General features: G+C 38.3%; 1 protein-coding gene across 6 annotated transcripts in view; it reads left to right on the forward strand.

The window, feature by feature from the left end:
- The first annotated feature begins 514 nt into the window (after nt 1-514).
- lmo7a (LIM domain 7a) overlaps nt 515-16,749 on the forward strand; it is a 33,107-nt gene continuing 16,872 nt past the window's right edge. For 5 of the 6 annotated variants that reach the window (XM_077727773.1, XM_077727768.1, XM_077727771.1 and 2 more), the window contains exons 1-6: nt 515-656; nt 806-1,015; nt 4,093-4,163; nt 5,126-5,195; nt 10,559-10,665; nt 16,705-16,735. In XM_077727773.1, coding sequence (XP_077583899.1) covers nt 947-1,015; nt 4,093-4,163; nt 5,126-5,195; nt 10,559-10,665; nt 16,705-16,735 — 348 coding nt within the window. In that variant the 5' untranslated portion in view covers nt 515-656; nt 806-946. The remainder of the gene's footprint in view (nt 657-805; nt 1,016-4,092; nt 4,164-5,125; nt 5,196-10,558; nt 10,666-16,704; nt 16,736-16,749) is intronic. The other variant, XM_077727769.1, reaches the window with a different exon arrangement.

Consider the following 16,749-nt stretch of genomic DNA (forward strand, 5'->3'; position numbering starts at 1 on the left):
GATATTTACAACTGGCAATGGCATCTGGATTTAGACTGCTGATACAAATTGATAAAGATTAGGATTTTAAATTGCATTTGTTTTTTGTAATAATCCAAAGGTAAAATAATATTCCAAAATATATACTTTGATTTAAAATACTGAAAAATATTCTAAACTGTGGTCTACATTTATTTCAAGCTAATACAAAGGCACTATTTAGATGACTACTTCTATCTATTTTTAAAACTGAAGTGCAATGTACATTGAATTTAAGATTCTTGTGCAGGCCATATTCAATCATAATTTCATCCAGGTTAGATTCTATTATATTTTCATAACTTACTACGGGCTAGTAAAAATTAAATTCCCTTGTTACAGACAATAATCTACATACAAAGTCATTTTTTTCTGAAATTTCTCCCCCAATCTAACTGGTAAATTGCCTACACGTGTAATACACGTCAGTGTCCACTGGGCGTCACTAAAGAGTAGACGCGTTTCCTTTTTCTTTTAAAAGAAAAAGGTTTTCTTTAGTAGGACTCGATTTTTGTTTGGGGGAACGATTTTGAAGACGATCAGGGTAGGAAGACTTCCTCTACCCACACACTTGAAGGAAATCTGAGGAATCGCCACGCGACTATCAAGTGACTGCAGCGTGGGAGAGCAATTAAAAGGTAATAATATGAGCGGAACAGACAGGTGTGTCTCGGGTTCGACCCTTGTGATCATGTGATGTGATGCAAAAGAATGTGACTGTTCCTCCACTTTCACGCGCAGCAGTGGAACGCGTTGAGCTTTTTGTTTTGTTTGATTTTGTCTGCAGTGAGATCAACGATTGTTGTAACCTGCTTGCTTTTAGTCATCGAGTTTCGATCATCGAGGAGGAGAAAAGGGAGTGCGATCATGGTTTGATTTCCCCAAACTGGTTCGAGTAAAAGAACTAAGGAAAGAACCTTCTGGTGGGATGGAGTGGCGAGAACAGTCGGCTGTCAGCTGCCAGGACGCGTACCTGGAAGCTCAGAGGTGGATCGAAGTGAGTATGCAAACATTTTCTCTTGTTTGGTTGTCAAACTTAATAACATCGTGATCGGAGAGGTCGTCTTAAACAAGTCAGGATTTAACACTTTTTCTTTCAAAAAGTACTCGAGCCATCGCCAGAATTGGAGTCATATAAATCCAAGTTTTAATGTTTTGCTCAAATCTATGCAAACTTGATTTTAATATTCCCTTTCATTGAATTGTGAGTGGAATCAAACAATCAGTTTTTTTTGCGTCATTTTGCTCTCCATATTTGTAATTTTTGAACAATTCCAGAGATTACTCTTAGAATTCTTGTTGTTTAAATGACTTGAGATCCAAAGTTTTATTGGTTGATGTTGTAAAGTTATTGAAATTTTAATCAGTAGTTTTGGCCCGGTGGAGTCAGTGGTAAGTACGTCTGCCTCACAGCTCTGGGGTTCTGCGTTCAAGTCCAGGTCAGTCTACCTGTGTGGTATTTGCATGTTCTGTCTGGGCAGTCAGCCGAAGTTGGCCCACAGGCCTGAGTTTGGGCACCCTTGCTGTATATCTGACGTGGCGTGAAGGAACATCACTCATTTTTTAGTTTGCGTTTAGTGGCTGAATCTCACACAGACTATTATTCCATCAACGAGGTGGCGAGACGTTTGTGCACGGCTTGTACGTAACTAAACAAATATTGTTACCATTTTGTAGGGTGGGGGGTGGAATGCTTTCAGTATGACATCATCGTGGCGCACACTGTACCATTGTTGGCCCAAAACGCCACGATTCTTTAAGAAATCTCATTCCAGTGGGATGCCAAACTCTAATGATCAATGGTTGTGTTTTTTAACCAAAAAAGGGTGCTTAAAAGCATTTTTTGGGGTTCAATGCCTACTGAATAATTAACACTTGAAACATACTTTAAGGGTTGAAATGACTTGCACATTTTCATGTATTTTGACCTTAAAATTATTAGTATGGCTCTCAAGGAATAACATTTAAAAACATGTATTGTTCCTGGCTCTTTCTGTCAAAAATTCCCCCAACAAAACATTCCATTCACCTGCACAAATGCTCTGTGGTGAATGGTAACAAAAAAAGTGAATGCGAATGTTTTTTTGGCATTCCTTTCGTGAGTTCCACCAAAATAAACCGACCTCGCTTGTGCGTAATTCGCAACCCCCGACGAATTGCCTTGCGTGACCTGTACTGCCTTATTATTGTTTGTCTTCCGCACTGGTCATTAGTCGCCTCGGCATGGTGGCATTCAGTTTTTGGCTCAGAGCAATTTGGCTCATGAGGACCCTAAACAAGAAGGCTCCCCCCTTCATTTACATGTTGCATCAACATGTAGGCAAAGCCCCGGAATTACGGCATTGTTGTCCCGATAATGCCGTAGTCTGACCCCGATGAACCATGACTATGTCCTCTCTTGGAACAAAGGTCTCTAGTAGCAATCAGTAGTTTGAGGCGGGTGGGCTTCCGTTGCCCGCATGAATAAACTTTTGCTTTGCTCACAAACTCAATTCTTGCAATTATGTGGAGTCGGAGCAGATAGCTGTATTGGATAGTTGCGCTAATGACGGGATAATAAGACTAGAGTAGTGCGGGTAGTGACATCTAGTGGATTGAAAAATATTATTTTGGCGTTTTTTAGTTATTGACTTTGGAATGAGTGCATTTAATGAGCATCGCTTTAACGACTTTTTGGTGCGGGGCGTTTGGGATGTGGGTAAATGCGGGAAACTGAAAACCGCGCCATTGGGCGAGGAGTTTTAATGAGGAACAACAGAGGCGAGGGTCGTTTGGGTGCATTTATTGCTCCGTAATGACTGATTTTATACAAGGAAATGTTCAGTTGCACAAAATGGAGTATGATGTAGCTGTGTGTGAATATGATGTTGTCAATGTTTAACCTCCATTCAGGAAATCGCAATGTTTTCTTGACAATTATTTGGCTTATTTTTCCTATTGACAATACTCTTGTCAAGTTTATTCACATTGTTGCATGGAAAAAAATATTAGGGAAGAAATATATAATAAAAGTAATTAATCTAATCAATGATGATCTGGCTCTACAAAGGTAAAAAACAAAAATTGAACTTGCAACCTTATAATTTTGTCTGCATAGAAAAAAAAGTTGCTTTATTGATAACTATTGTGACAAAGTTTTACTGTATAAACCACTAAACTTCATCCTTAACTTGTCACTGGCATGAAGTTGGGGGGGTGTCACGAGTCTCATTGGGTACATTCTTGAGGGGAGTGTAAGCTTTATGAGGATTTCCAAATGTGTAGTATTGCTGCTTTCAAAGCCACCCTGCGAAATGAAATGTGTTAATGCAATTTTAATCCCACACGCATCTGAGAGCCAAGCTAGAGTAGATGCTAACTATCCACAATGATGACAATTATGGAGAATACAAATACGTGTGCTTGAGTGACCACTTTGGCCTTCCACTTTCTGCTCGGTTAAACCTTTGCTTCTCTTCATTAGGCAATGCGGAAATGATTGGGCGTGGGTGGGCAAGTGTGAGACAAAAATATGTTTCTGATTGACAGATAAAGGTCAGAGTAGATGTTAATCATCTAACACAGGTATATTTTCCTGCAGATTTACCCAAAAACCACCCAATTCATAATTCATCAAGACTTACATCTTTCTCTGACCCACTTTCAATTTCATCTTCCAACTCGTCACACTGAAAACTCTCCGAGTCTCGACTACTTTTTTCCAATGAGTCATACGCCTTCTACTGGAATTCTTACTTTCCATGACGCCATCAGTTTTAATTATGTAGATTTATTTTTGAATACTCCTTTACAAGAAACTTATTAATATAATTAGCATCTAAAAATTCCCCCTAGTTGAACTATCATGGTTCCCAGGCGCTTGAGGAGCACCTGAAGCTGCTCCACTCTGCCCCAAAGCCGTCATGTAGGAACGCCAGAGGAAATACCTCGGACTTCCTCGCCTACTGTTCTCCACATCCTACCTTTCTTCTCGACACCACCTCCCCCTTCACGGTCGCATACCAGCACCTCCTTTATTTTTTCGGCCTGTGCTTTTACGCTCCTAACTGTTTTCTCTCCTTATTTTTTTCCCAGGCAGCCACCAAGAAAACATTTAAGAGCAAAGACTTCCGATCTGCTTTGGAGAATGGAGTTCTACTGTGTGAGTAAGTACAGCGCTTTTTGGGGTTTGTCGTTTCTTAGCTCGCTGGTCGGTGTGGCTGATGGTTCCCAGAAGGATCCTCCCTTGCCTCGCCTCTTGTTCTTTGCATGCCATCAATTCGAGCTAATGCACAATGGGAAGATGTGTGGTTTCGATTTACGGCTCTTTTGTGATATAGGTCTGCACCTTAAATAGGAAATAACTCATTTAGTTTGGCATATTTACAAAGCTCTTCATGCATATTTTAGATAACTCATCTTAACTCATCTAATTTTTTCAACTACTTTATCCTCACTTGGGTTGCAAGGGGTGCTGGAGCCTATCCCAGCTGACTTTGGGTCAGAAATGAGGTCACCCTGAAACATATACTGTAAATTAGGTGTTTTTTGGATTGGATACACTTAGGTTATTTGAGCATTTTAATGCACAACAGTACAATTTTATGATTAAAATCATCATATCGTGGATGTGTTTTTTAGGCAATTCAGACATCAGGCACTTTTTTTTTGTTTTCAATCCCACAAAAGTCCTCTTACTTGTATACACATATACATACATATACACACATACATATATACATGCATACACATACATACATACATGTGTGAATATGCATCTATATATACATATATATGTATACTTGTGTATGTATATAAATGATTTATTATTATCCAACACGTCATTTTAGGCAAAGCCTCACGGGATTGACCGAAATAGCCAAGAAACATTACACAAGTAATAACACTAATGAATGACAGCTCCCTCAGTCTTTGTTCGCCTAATGCCATGTGGAGGGTCCAGCATGTTTACATGCTGTTGCAGTAGTGCCACTGACGAAACCATCACCAGGTGGCCACTATTAAACACAATCGTAAACACGGCAGGGCTTTCCGAAACGTTTTGTTCATTCACTATAATTTGCACCAGACTAACAGATGACTTGTGTGTTTTTCCTCTCTTCTTCAGTTTGATCAATAAGATCAAGCCTGGCACCATCAGGAGAATCAACAGGTTGCCGACACCCATCGCCGGTCTGGTAAGTCTCCTTTTTGTCTTCTCAAAACACAACTGAATAAGTGAGCCAGTTATCCGCAAAAAAAGAAGTCAGGTTTTATTATCTCGAACATGGCTCTGTTCTTTATATATGGCAGCGAGACAGAAAAGAAGGACAAAGTCTCCCCAGCAATTTCCGCCTTTAGAGGTAGCACTAAAGCTCCAACAGAAGACTCATTCACACGACTGTTCGAAGTTTGCGTTTACCCAACTTTTTCCCCCCTTAATAAGTCTATTTCTATTAATGACGTTGATGTTTTATGAGTATATAAAGTAAATCAGTACAAAACACCTTTCAGGCTCATAAAAGATGAAATTTTATACGTATAAAACAGAAAGGGTGAGTTTTGTCTATGAATTTAAAGCCTATTTTCAGTGCTAACTTTTCCGTTTATTTTACTAAGAAAAGGACGTAAATTCTGGCTCAGTGAAGTCCAACCTATGGAATTCAATAAAAAAGGTAATAGTAGGACTTGAGAGTACACCACAGAGAGAATATTTTTCCACCTTCAGGCTTTAGGGAGTCTAAAATTAGGCCAAGGTTTAAAAAAACGTGTTGTTTTGGCCAGTATTTTGTGCTGCCTGTCCTTAAGAATGAACCTTTCTCAAGCTGTCAATGTATAGACATAAGCTGATTTTAAAGAGTGACTCAGCTGCCGTTTCAGAAGTGTCTGCGTCCAAGTTCCAAGTGGAATAGAGGCTTGAAAAGTGCCTTAAGCCCACTCGTTACAAAGCTCTCTCTTGTGGGAGTAATTGTGTGCAGCTGCTTAGTGGAATTATGATTACCCTTAAACCCCCTCCATTCCCTCTCACACACACGTATACTTAAGCATAGTCTGTAAAAAAAATATTATATATATCTTTTATATGTATATAATATTATAATTACTGCTGTCGAGTGATTAACGTTTTCAATCACGATTAATATTATGAAGTACACAGTGAACTTCTGATGAATTTTGTATTGTGATACTTGGTCACAAGGCAGAACAGGTGAGGCAATACATAACTTTTCCTTGCATATTCTTCAAAAGCACCCTACCACTATTCCCTCATACAAATCTGACACTGTTGTAAAGTTTCGAGGACAACGTGTAACCCTTATAAACTTAATACGCATATTTTTATTTCAAAATATTCCCTTTGTCAAGGGACAATTTGCACTGCCATTTTCTTTAATCCAAATATTAGTTCACCTTCTGAAATTCCTCCTTTTTTATCCATAAAGAAATAACTCTTTAAAGAAATAGAATTGCAACACCACCTTGAAGTATACCAAAGACATTATAACGTGGCCAAGTGTTTTCCGAAACTTTTCCCACAAGTCGCAAAGTGTGAACCTTTTGAAACGGTTTTACTTGTAAAATGAACTGAAGGGGAAAACTCCTGCCTGGACAGCAGCTATCGTTTTTCCACTAACCGCACAGAGAAAAGAAACAGTGTCTTTCCAAGCATTGAGTATCCTATGAGTCACTTGCAGGGAGAACAACACTCATTTTTTACCCGCCAATCTTTACATAACTTCCATTAGACCTCATAAGCGGTATTTTCTGCATAAATAATGTGGGGGATTTTTTTTCCTGCTTGTTCCAATGGACAAGAAAAGTACATAAAGTTGGTCTTTTTATAACTGCTTTCCTTGTAATGACCAGCAGAGGGTGATTTGCTGAGCAAGTGCAAATACTTGAACTTACTGTAAATACACAATGTCAACACCCTGTAGCGTAAAAGAAATTAAATAATAATTTTTGGCTGCAGATTAAAAGATCCAAAAATAAATAAGACAGTTGAGACAGTCATTATTATTTTATATTCTTTTGAAATAAATATATGCTGTATTTTACTACTTTAGCCAGCCACAGAATACACCATGAAGATAAAAAATATGTATAAATTACAATGAAGTATAATTCACAATTCCCAGGCAAAAAATAGGCTAAATAGGCTTATTTCGTTTTTTTACAGCAAACTATAGCCTAAAAAACAACATAAGTGGAATAAAATCAATCCTTTTTCACTAAAACCACAAAAAATCTTTTATAGATAGTATTAAAAAATAAATGTTATGCCTTTTCCCTCCAAAAATAATATAACTAAGCCCAATAGTCCCTAAATAAAATAAACTGACCCCCCTTTGTCATACAAGAAGTTCTGCCATCGTCTTTGTGTTGATGTAGTTGAAATGGAGTCAGCATTGTTGGAGGCAACATAAATTCCCCCAAAAAGGGAAAAGTAAACTCAATCTCTGGTTTTGCAGAAATTTTAGTAGCATTGGCTCCACAGTCAAATTCTTTTGGTCGCCTTTATGGAAATCTTCCCATGTCAGCAGTGCATATTTCACTAGTGTTGTTGCTGCTGGAGGAGAATTGGCGAGCCATAGTTTAGGACATGGTAGCGTTATGGAGTAAGATTTGGGAGCAGATCAGGATTGAAGGCAATTCATTCCAGATTTTATCCCCAATTTCCCCCATCTTCTCATCCAAAGTATCCACAAGTGAAAAACGAAACCCTCCGGTGGTCCTGATGCTGCGTTAGAACTGTGGAAATTGGTTGTTCAGTTTTCTTTGCTAGCCGAGCATTTTTAATCACTGTGAATTATTAAATTACAGATCATAAATTATTAAGTTTTCCAAATGTTATGCTTGCTTAGAGAATCGAGAGTTGTAATGGAAGATATTAATCATGTTTTTCAATTTATTAATACGCCTTGTCACATGATAACATCAACAAGTCTCGACTACTGATACATATTGAGTCTTATGTCCTTTCCCGGAGTCATTACCTTTGACATCAATTATTTGATTGCCTAATTTTGATAGTTATAGTTTTCTTTGAGTATAAAAATGTATAAAAGGATTATCAGAAATATCGGGTGGCCTTGTTTTGGGGGGCACATCTAACCGAAATTCGACTATTATCGAAACCCTTCTTTGTTTAAATGGCAGATGTCTGACCCCAACTTGATTCCCCGCAGAGGGAATATTTAAAGGATGCAAAGTATGCAGACTCGAAGCTAATTGCAGCATGTCTCTCTCAAGCCCAAAACAACCATTGCAGAAAAGAGAAAGTCAACCACAAGGTGGCCAATGCTTTTGGAACAGATTGGACTCAATAATATGTACGCAAATTCTGCACAGCACAAAAGGGAGAGTTGAAGAGCAAAGAATTAGAGACAATCAGAAAGACATTTAAGACATATTTTGACGTTGCTATGCAGTTTGGTATTCCAAAAATGCTTTTACATCAAAGCTGCGGGCGTGACTGTAATGTGTCATTCAATTGGGGTCATAGCTAAGTGATAATAATGACAGTATTCACAACTATGTAGGCAGTGCCAATATTTTTTATCTACTGCTAAGTGGGAGGAGGATTTTAGTTCTTAATTGACAAAGTAATTACAGGAAAAGACACTTGGGTGTTGTAAATATTGGGTATGCATTTCCTTTTCTGGTTTGTTGCTGCTTGGAAGTGAGATTGAGTTTTTACAGTTAATTTTGTGCAAAAATTCAGGTTGCAAGTACAAAAAAAGGGAAACAATTTTTTCTCCAATTTGTGTTACGCCTTCTTTGACAAACTGAGAATCAAACCTGCGATGCACTTGCACTCCGGCATTGTTGACGCAGTAATGCTAGCGAATCTGTCAGGCAACATTCTGAAGGTGAGCTGACAAAGGCGAGGTGGAAAAAAAACACACCTTAATTAGCCTGTGCATGTGAACTATGCTCGGGTTTAAGCATGCTTAAAAAAATAGTAGTGCACGCACCCATTTGATCACACAACTCCCAAACATCTGTTTTTTCGGCACCCTTATGGCCCGCAAGCCACACCTTTGACACCCCTGAATTAGAGTCTTCAATTAGCTTAACATGAATGTTTAGGGAGTGGGCGGAGATCAGTTTTGCCATGTGTGATTATGATTTTATTAGCTTCCTTTTATCTGACATATTTATGATTGGCTAGTATATTTATTACAAAGGCAGAATGGTTGGGGAGTTGGTCCACGGATAGCCACGGTGGACGAGCAAGTCAGCATTATTTGGGCCTTTTTTAAATATAGAACGTCGCAACGTAGCAATTACAGCAGACCACAATGATGTCATTTCACGGCCTGGCGTGGAACCCTTTTAGCTCTGTGGGAAATGGCTAAAATGTTGCCCATTTTGAATGCACAATGATCGGTGACTGTCACTTCACAATAAATATCAATGGTATTGGACTGGCATGACCTAAACTCTTGCAAAGAATGCATTCTTGTATTTTTTATTTGATATTAAAGCTATAATTAGGCTTCAAATGAGTTTAAAAAGAAAGAATGGTCTTTTTACATGATGGAGTTTCAGAGAAAAATGATGTCCACATTACAAATGGATGGCAGGTCATATGAGGCTAGTTTTGAACTGGAAAAATGTGACAAAACCCAGGCTGAATTTAAGCCTCTTGTGCGGGCTATTGTAAATTATATTTATTTAGAAAAGGGTCAGATTTCCATCTCTGTCGTAAGAATGCCTTCTTATTGAGGTAATGTTCTACTCTAGAAGAAATTAAACTTGGGTAAACTTTGAATTAAATTGTTGTCTCGATGACTGGTTTAGGAATTGACTGTGTAACACTTCACTTGGCTTACATTTGTGTATGTTTATTTAAGGCGTGGATACAGAATTGGCATATCAAAGATGGAAGTTGGAAGTCATTTCAGCGGAAATGTAAAACGGACTTTTTCATTGTTGTGGTAGTTCCATAAAACACAGCTGTTCTGCATTCTAACATTTCACCGTTTCGGCAAAACCCAAAGACTGTCAAGCAATAACAAAAAAAAAAATACCCATCAAAACTCTCGCCATATCATATGACCCCCCCAAGCGGGCTACTTCGGCCAACCATATTGAATGATATCCTCATAATCAAAACCTGAGGAGCATCAGTTGGCCCACATGCCTTAGTTTGGACACCCCTGTCCTTTAAAGTTTGAGGAACGGGAGGACGACAAACGAAAAAAAACTGTGATCCGGCACTTCCTCCTTTCGAGCCCCACCCGGGCCCTGCCTACAGGTGACGCGATTGAAGTCAGACAACTCCTGTCAAACTCCGACCCGACTGCTTGTTTGTTGTGCACACACACACACACACACACACACACCCACATACACAACCACACACACACACAGCCACATGCTCCTCCCTTGCCTGCCTGCCTGTGTGATATGAACTTTGGAAGCAACGAGTCGCAGGCTGTGTCGCCTGCACTGCCAAAAAATTCTTGAGTGATTACTTTTTTACTTTTTGCTGTGGTTGTGGTAATGGTGGTGGATAGCCCTCATTTGTGTTCTCTTCTTCTCATCCATCCAGGACAATATCAACGTCTTCCTGAAGGCTTGCCTGAAGCTAGGACTCAAGGAGGCACAGCTCTTTCACCCCGGAGATCTCCAGGATTTGTCTTCAAGAGTTACAGTCAAGTAAGAGACTAAACTTGTTTGTGTGGGTTTTTTTTGTTTTGTTTTTGTACTGTATCAAGCAGACCTTGAATGGAGATAGATGTTTTTTAAGCATACACTTGAAGCACATGGGCGGGTTAGTCATCACACAAGTGGCTTTTTTATCTCTTGACGTAATAGACTTAAAAGCACTCAAATTTGATCACGTCAGTTGGTTTATGGTTAGGGTGGACTTTACTAAATGTCTTTTTTCACTGTTTGTTGTTGATATTATTAACTTTGGAGTTTTTTGGGGGGTATTTAGGAGGAAAATGGTGTCCAAATTCAGACATGAGAAGCGCATTTGTTAAAAGATATTTGGAGGATTATGCAAAAGTATTATTGACTAATGGAGGATAAGCCCTGGAGGTAGTTGTTATATTTTACTGCAACTCATGATCATTTTTTTGGCTTTGTAAATTGGTGATTAGTTGGAATTTGGCCCAAGGAAAATTTGGACAATTTTAGTGTAGTTCAGGAAGAAAGTGCATGTTTTTATCTTTCATTTTTAAAAAAAAAAAATAAATACATAAGTCTTTATTATAAAATATCAGTGTATTTTCCATCAAACTGCACGGTAGCAGTGGGTTATCATCCTATTTTTCTTTATATTACAACACATTTTGGCTAAAATATTGTATACAATATAAACTACTAACATAGTGAGACCACCATTTTTAGGAATAATTCAGTTTTTAATATTCCAAGATCAGTTTTACTTTTTTATTAAATTATCATTAAATAAATGAAGATCCACCCATCATCACAATGCAATACCTTGTTTTGGGTTATCCCTCAGGGCATCATTTAAGTTTTTTAAATTAATTAAAATGTGATGTCATTAAGCAATTTCTTCTTCATTTATGATGAAATTTTAGAAGCTCATCAGCAGTATTCAGCAAGTGAATTATTCTTACACCATTATAAGCATGCCCAATTTGACGCTGGTTTCATTTGAGATTCTTTGGCATTTGCCTAATGCCGTTGAAGTTTGACATGTATCTTCATGTGGAAGTATGATTCATTAATTTATTTTTTTTGGACTCACTCCCTAGTTTTTGATGTACTGGTTGGTTTCCAGGCTCATGCATTGGTTGTTGTGTACAATGTGGTAGTTAGTATACAGTGAAATGGATTTCAACATCGTTGTAGTTTCGGTGATGTGACCAGCAGAGCGGCATGTGGTACAACCTGTTCATATTTTGCATTCAGGTGAGCCCACGGGAATGACTAGGTGAGGCACATTTGAGAAAGGGATGTATAGGGCAGGTGTTCCCATTTTGATATGCATAAAATGACAGTATTGATAGAGTAGTTTTATTAATTCAGCTTCTTTTTTATGGAATATTTGTGGTACCTTGAAAGGAACAAAAGAACAATGCAGTGATATGATGACTGCAACAAAACTACTTACTATATATGGTTAGAGGTCAAAATTAGATGTCAAAATTCCCCTTTTATATCGTCTTTGTTGGTCTGACGTGACTTTTTAAGCCCATAAATTTGAAGGTCCTTTTTTTTTTTTATGGTCACGCTGTGACCAAATTTTTAAATTCAGCTTTGTTGATGTATCGTGATTTTTTTATTTTTTTAGCCTGTAAATTTGAAGGTCCTTTTTTTATGGTCATGCTGTGACCAGATGTTTTTTTTAGGAGTAAAGTTAGTTCTTAAGAATATGCAGGAGCTTTTTGCCTTGCTTATTTTGTCAGTCAACTTTCGTTGGCTATTGTCTGCCTCGCCATCGACTTTGGGTTAGATTAGTCATGCCTAGTTGGGGCGGAAAGTGATGTTGAAAGCCCGGAGATAAACTGTACGTACGCAAAACAAACAAATCTGCCAGCTTATCTCGCCTCGCCCAGCTCGCCAACATTGATGCCCTATGTCCAATATCATATTCATGCGTCAAATGCCTGTTTTATGGAGCTTTGGAATGTGTTATAAACCTTTTTAGATCTTTTCGGCCACTTAAGTATTGTCATTAGGTTCAAAAATTTGAGTTTCAAAAGTCATGGTTTGACTGTACAAGTCCAATTATTGACTACTGGACATTACTTTTCCAGCATGTGAAATAATGGAGGTGGAACCCCATTCTATTATTAGCTAGAGCTGGGTTAGTTTTAAAAGCAAGGACTGCTTGGAATGGTTCTGTAACTCTGTAGAGGATCTTTAAATAGCATCCTCTCACCCCCCTCAATGCATTCTGCAAAAACACTGTGTTAGAAGTGTGAAAATACATTGATGTATTGCTTGTAATTGAGGTATTTTAGAGTTGGACTTGAATGTGTGGGTATAAAATCACATGGATGCTGTTTCCCATCATAGGAATTTATTAGATGAGATAAGATGACTAATAAAACAGAGTGTGGGGAAGATAATGTCATGCGCCTTCATTTCACTTGAACTGAAGGCAACGAGGAAAAATGCTTTGGGCAGCTGTCTTCGTGGCGGGTCAAACTTTTCATCTGTTTGAAGTGATTGTGACAGGTGGGACTTGTCTCAATTTTGCTTGACACCGCCATTGAACTAAAGGCTTTTGGTTCTGTCCAGTTTTATGTCCCATCTTGCAAGATTTTTCTTTATTCTTTACAATTTTTGGAAAAACGATTCTTTGCGGTACAACCGATCAATTTTGTACTTATTTGACGGACTGTAAGTCACATTTTTTTCATAGTCTGGCTTGTCCTACTACTATTGTGCGACTTTTTTGTTATGTTTTTGCTCTCTCCAACAGCCTGTTATTTACTTTTTTAAGGCTGTCTAAAAAAAACTTATGTTAACAGATTCCTATTTAGATTGTTGTTGTTCTCCATTTTACTATTATTGGAATAGATCTTTGGTCCTGGATTCTGTTAAAATAGAAAATTATATTTATATTTTTTTCTCTTCTTTGTGTATTCCTTGGCTAGTTTACCACTAGTAAATATACCTCTGCCAAGCACAAAAAAAGGAGGCTGTTTTCACCTGTTTTTGTTAGCATAGTAACGGTAACAGTTAAGATCAATCATAATCTCTTCTGTGGTTTTTAGTATTTAAAAAGCTTGTACTAGCATGTTCCTTTAATTCACTTATTTTCAGTAGCAACTATCAGAATTCACATTAAAAATATGATTTGGAATAGGGAGGGATTAAATATTGATAAATAATTATTTTGTCGCATGTATAACAGCTACAGTTGAATAAATAAACTTCAAATACAGGAGAAAATGCAGTAAAACATCTTTAAACTTTGAACCCTCATCCAAAATATTTAGAGAATTTCAACCCTGTCCATCACCAAAATGGGATGCGGACTGCACAAATAACTTTTAACTTGCAAATGAACCTGGCCATAAAAGTATTATCACACATATGTGTGCAGACCTTTGAGCTTTGTGGTTATTCTATAGCTTTTTATGCTTATGCAAGCTGGCCTCTGATAAAAGAACTCTTATCAGTACAGTATCAGAAGTGTCATAAAGCACTAGCCAGTGTGTCTAATGCCAAAAAAAGGACCATATTGTACATTTAAGACAACAAGCTGTGATTCACTACTGACTAAACACCAACTTGTTCCTTGTTTATTTTTTATTTTCTATCCGCTAACCGGGAAATTAAAGTCTTCCAGATGAATCATGGAAACTATTAACTTCACCACGGAACCTGCCTGGAGAACATCCTTCCGTTGAGGGGAGCTTCTTTTTTTTACTAGATTATAGCTCATGCGAAATTAATACTACTACTAAAGCCGTTTACAAGGTAGTATTTACAGTAGATGTGCTTTTTGTAATTGTTTTAAGTTGTTTGCGTGTAGTTTATTATAGTAAACAAAAAAGCTAGTAGTAGATTTCTTTAGTTTACTACTTCTTAGCTAATATCTAAAAATTAGCCTCCTTTTGTGGTCCTCGAAATTAAATTGTGTGCATAAATTTCCAATTTTCTCCAAAATATAAAGTATATAAAAATTCTGTCTGGGGTGGCGCGGTGGTAAAGTGGTGAGGACGTCCGTCTCACAGTTCTGAGATCTAGGGTTGAGTCCCTAATGTTTTCCGGTGTGGAGTTTGCATGCGTGGGAAAATAGAGGATTCTGGTTTCATGTCCTTCCTTTTTTTTACATAAAAAATATTAATTTATTCATATATATATTTTCTAGGCTGAAAAGAGGATTTGTGCAAATTGTAATGTCTAAATATTTATCACCTATCAGAAAAGCTGTCAATTCATCAGTCAATTAATATTATCAGACTTAACGTCCCGTAAAAATACATATTTGATTTGACGCTTCTGCATTAAATCTTGTGGCGGAAAGAAATGAAATCTCCATCAGGGGTTCGAAGTCTGGCCAGTGTGGAAGCAAATGATTGACAAGCAATGGTGACACTGACCTCTGAAGGTTATGCATGAGCCAATTTATTGTTAAACTTAGTTAGTTTTACAATTTTTGGCTAGACACCAAACGGCAGAAAGCCAGTACAGTACACCCAGTATTGTTCTCATGTGAATGCAAATAATGTAGACAAGAGAGGCTTGTGTGCGTGTTGGCCTGTGGAAGCTTCTTGTTTTTCCGACATGGCGACACTTGGAGGACTGGCAGCAATGTTGTCCATCGCCAACACATCATAAATGTAAAAGAGAGTGACGGTACTGGTGGGGAAAGGCCAAACCTCATTTTATGCACGACTCAATGACGCCTGCTCACTTTAAAGTGTGCCATTGTTATTTTGTGTGTACTTAAAGCAGCATTTTAGGTTGTAAGTGTTGGAAATTGGAAGAGTTTTGAATTTGGACTTTGATTACATGAAGGTAGATTGGGTCTGATCATTTAATTTTTAATGGAAAGCGTTTTTTCGAAACTGTATGGGTTGCTGGGGGTGCTGGAGCCTATCCCAGCGAGCAAGCCAATCACAGGGCACAAGTAGATGGACAACCATAGAGGAAAACACTCATAGCTAGGGGCAATTTATAGGATTCAACCATGTTTTGGGGATGTGGGAGGAAACTGGAGTACCCAGAGAAAACCTACACAAGCCCGGGGAGAGCATGCAAAATCCAAGCAGGGATCGAACCCATACTAACCACTCGGTCTCAAGAACACTTTCTGGTAAACATTCCACTAAAAAAAAATGTTTTCAATATTTGCCAGTCAAATATTTAAAACATTTTTTTCATTGTAGATTGTAATTTCTGGTAATTTTCCAATCAACAGCAAATTCTGCAGTCTAGCTTGCCACTTGAAATTGTCCAGTAAATCCTTGATTCCATGCCAAGAATGTGTGTAACGCTAACAAGCATGGTGCTCAACTCAAACACCAAACTCATGCATATCATTATTGTAGCTTAATTAACCGACTCAACCGGTTTGAGGCGCCGCCCACACCACAGCAGGTGTGCCAGTCAGGTCACACGCGAAAGGAGGGCGTGTAACTCCAATGTTGCATATCCGCAGCGTGTGGGTACGTCCACTGTAATCTCGGCACCGGGTACTGTGTGGGCCATTATCACTGTTTATGGGCCTCTTTGAATAGAGGCAACACACAGACATTTGCGTCTGTACACAATGTGCGTACAGAAAGTAGTTGTTTTCATTCAGGAGATTGGCACAGTCAGCTTTGTTAGGTGATGCGGATGATATTCAACCCTTTTTCTTAGAGGGAAAAGCAACCATTTGTTCAACAACGACTGCTATGCATGTATTAAAGCTTAAAATTCATTGATGTAGCAGTTTGCCTCTGCATAGTAGAAACCGATGACGTAGTTGTAGGGTGAGATTTCGGCAGAGGGCTTAATGGAAATGGGATAAAATAAAATGTGATGTCCACACATGGTCCTAGTAGGTTAATATTGTTTATATGTGTCTTTATGTGTTTGCCAGTGAGTTTTTTGTTGTGTGAAAGGGGGCGGAGGTGGTGTAATCCGGCCTCTGCTCTCCCTTTCTAGCTCTTTCAATGAGTAGCATAGCACGCCACAATTTTATTGTCTAAACACACACATACGCACGTTCATGTATTCATGCACTGACCTTTCTTTTCTCTGTTTTTCTCACAGTGACGAAGAGACCGACCGGAGACTCAAAAATGTAAGTTGTGCTTC

Source organism: Stigmatopora nigra, chromosome 11, assembly GCF_051989575.1.
Source record: "Stigmatopora nigra isolate UIUO_SnigA chromosome 11, RoL_Snig_1.1, whole genome shotgun sequence".
NCBI classification, from domain to species: domain Eukaryota; kingdom Metazoa; phylum Chordata; class Actinopteri; order Syngnathiformes; family Syngnathidae; genus Stigmatopora; species Stigmatopora nigra.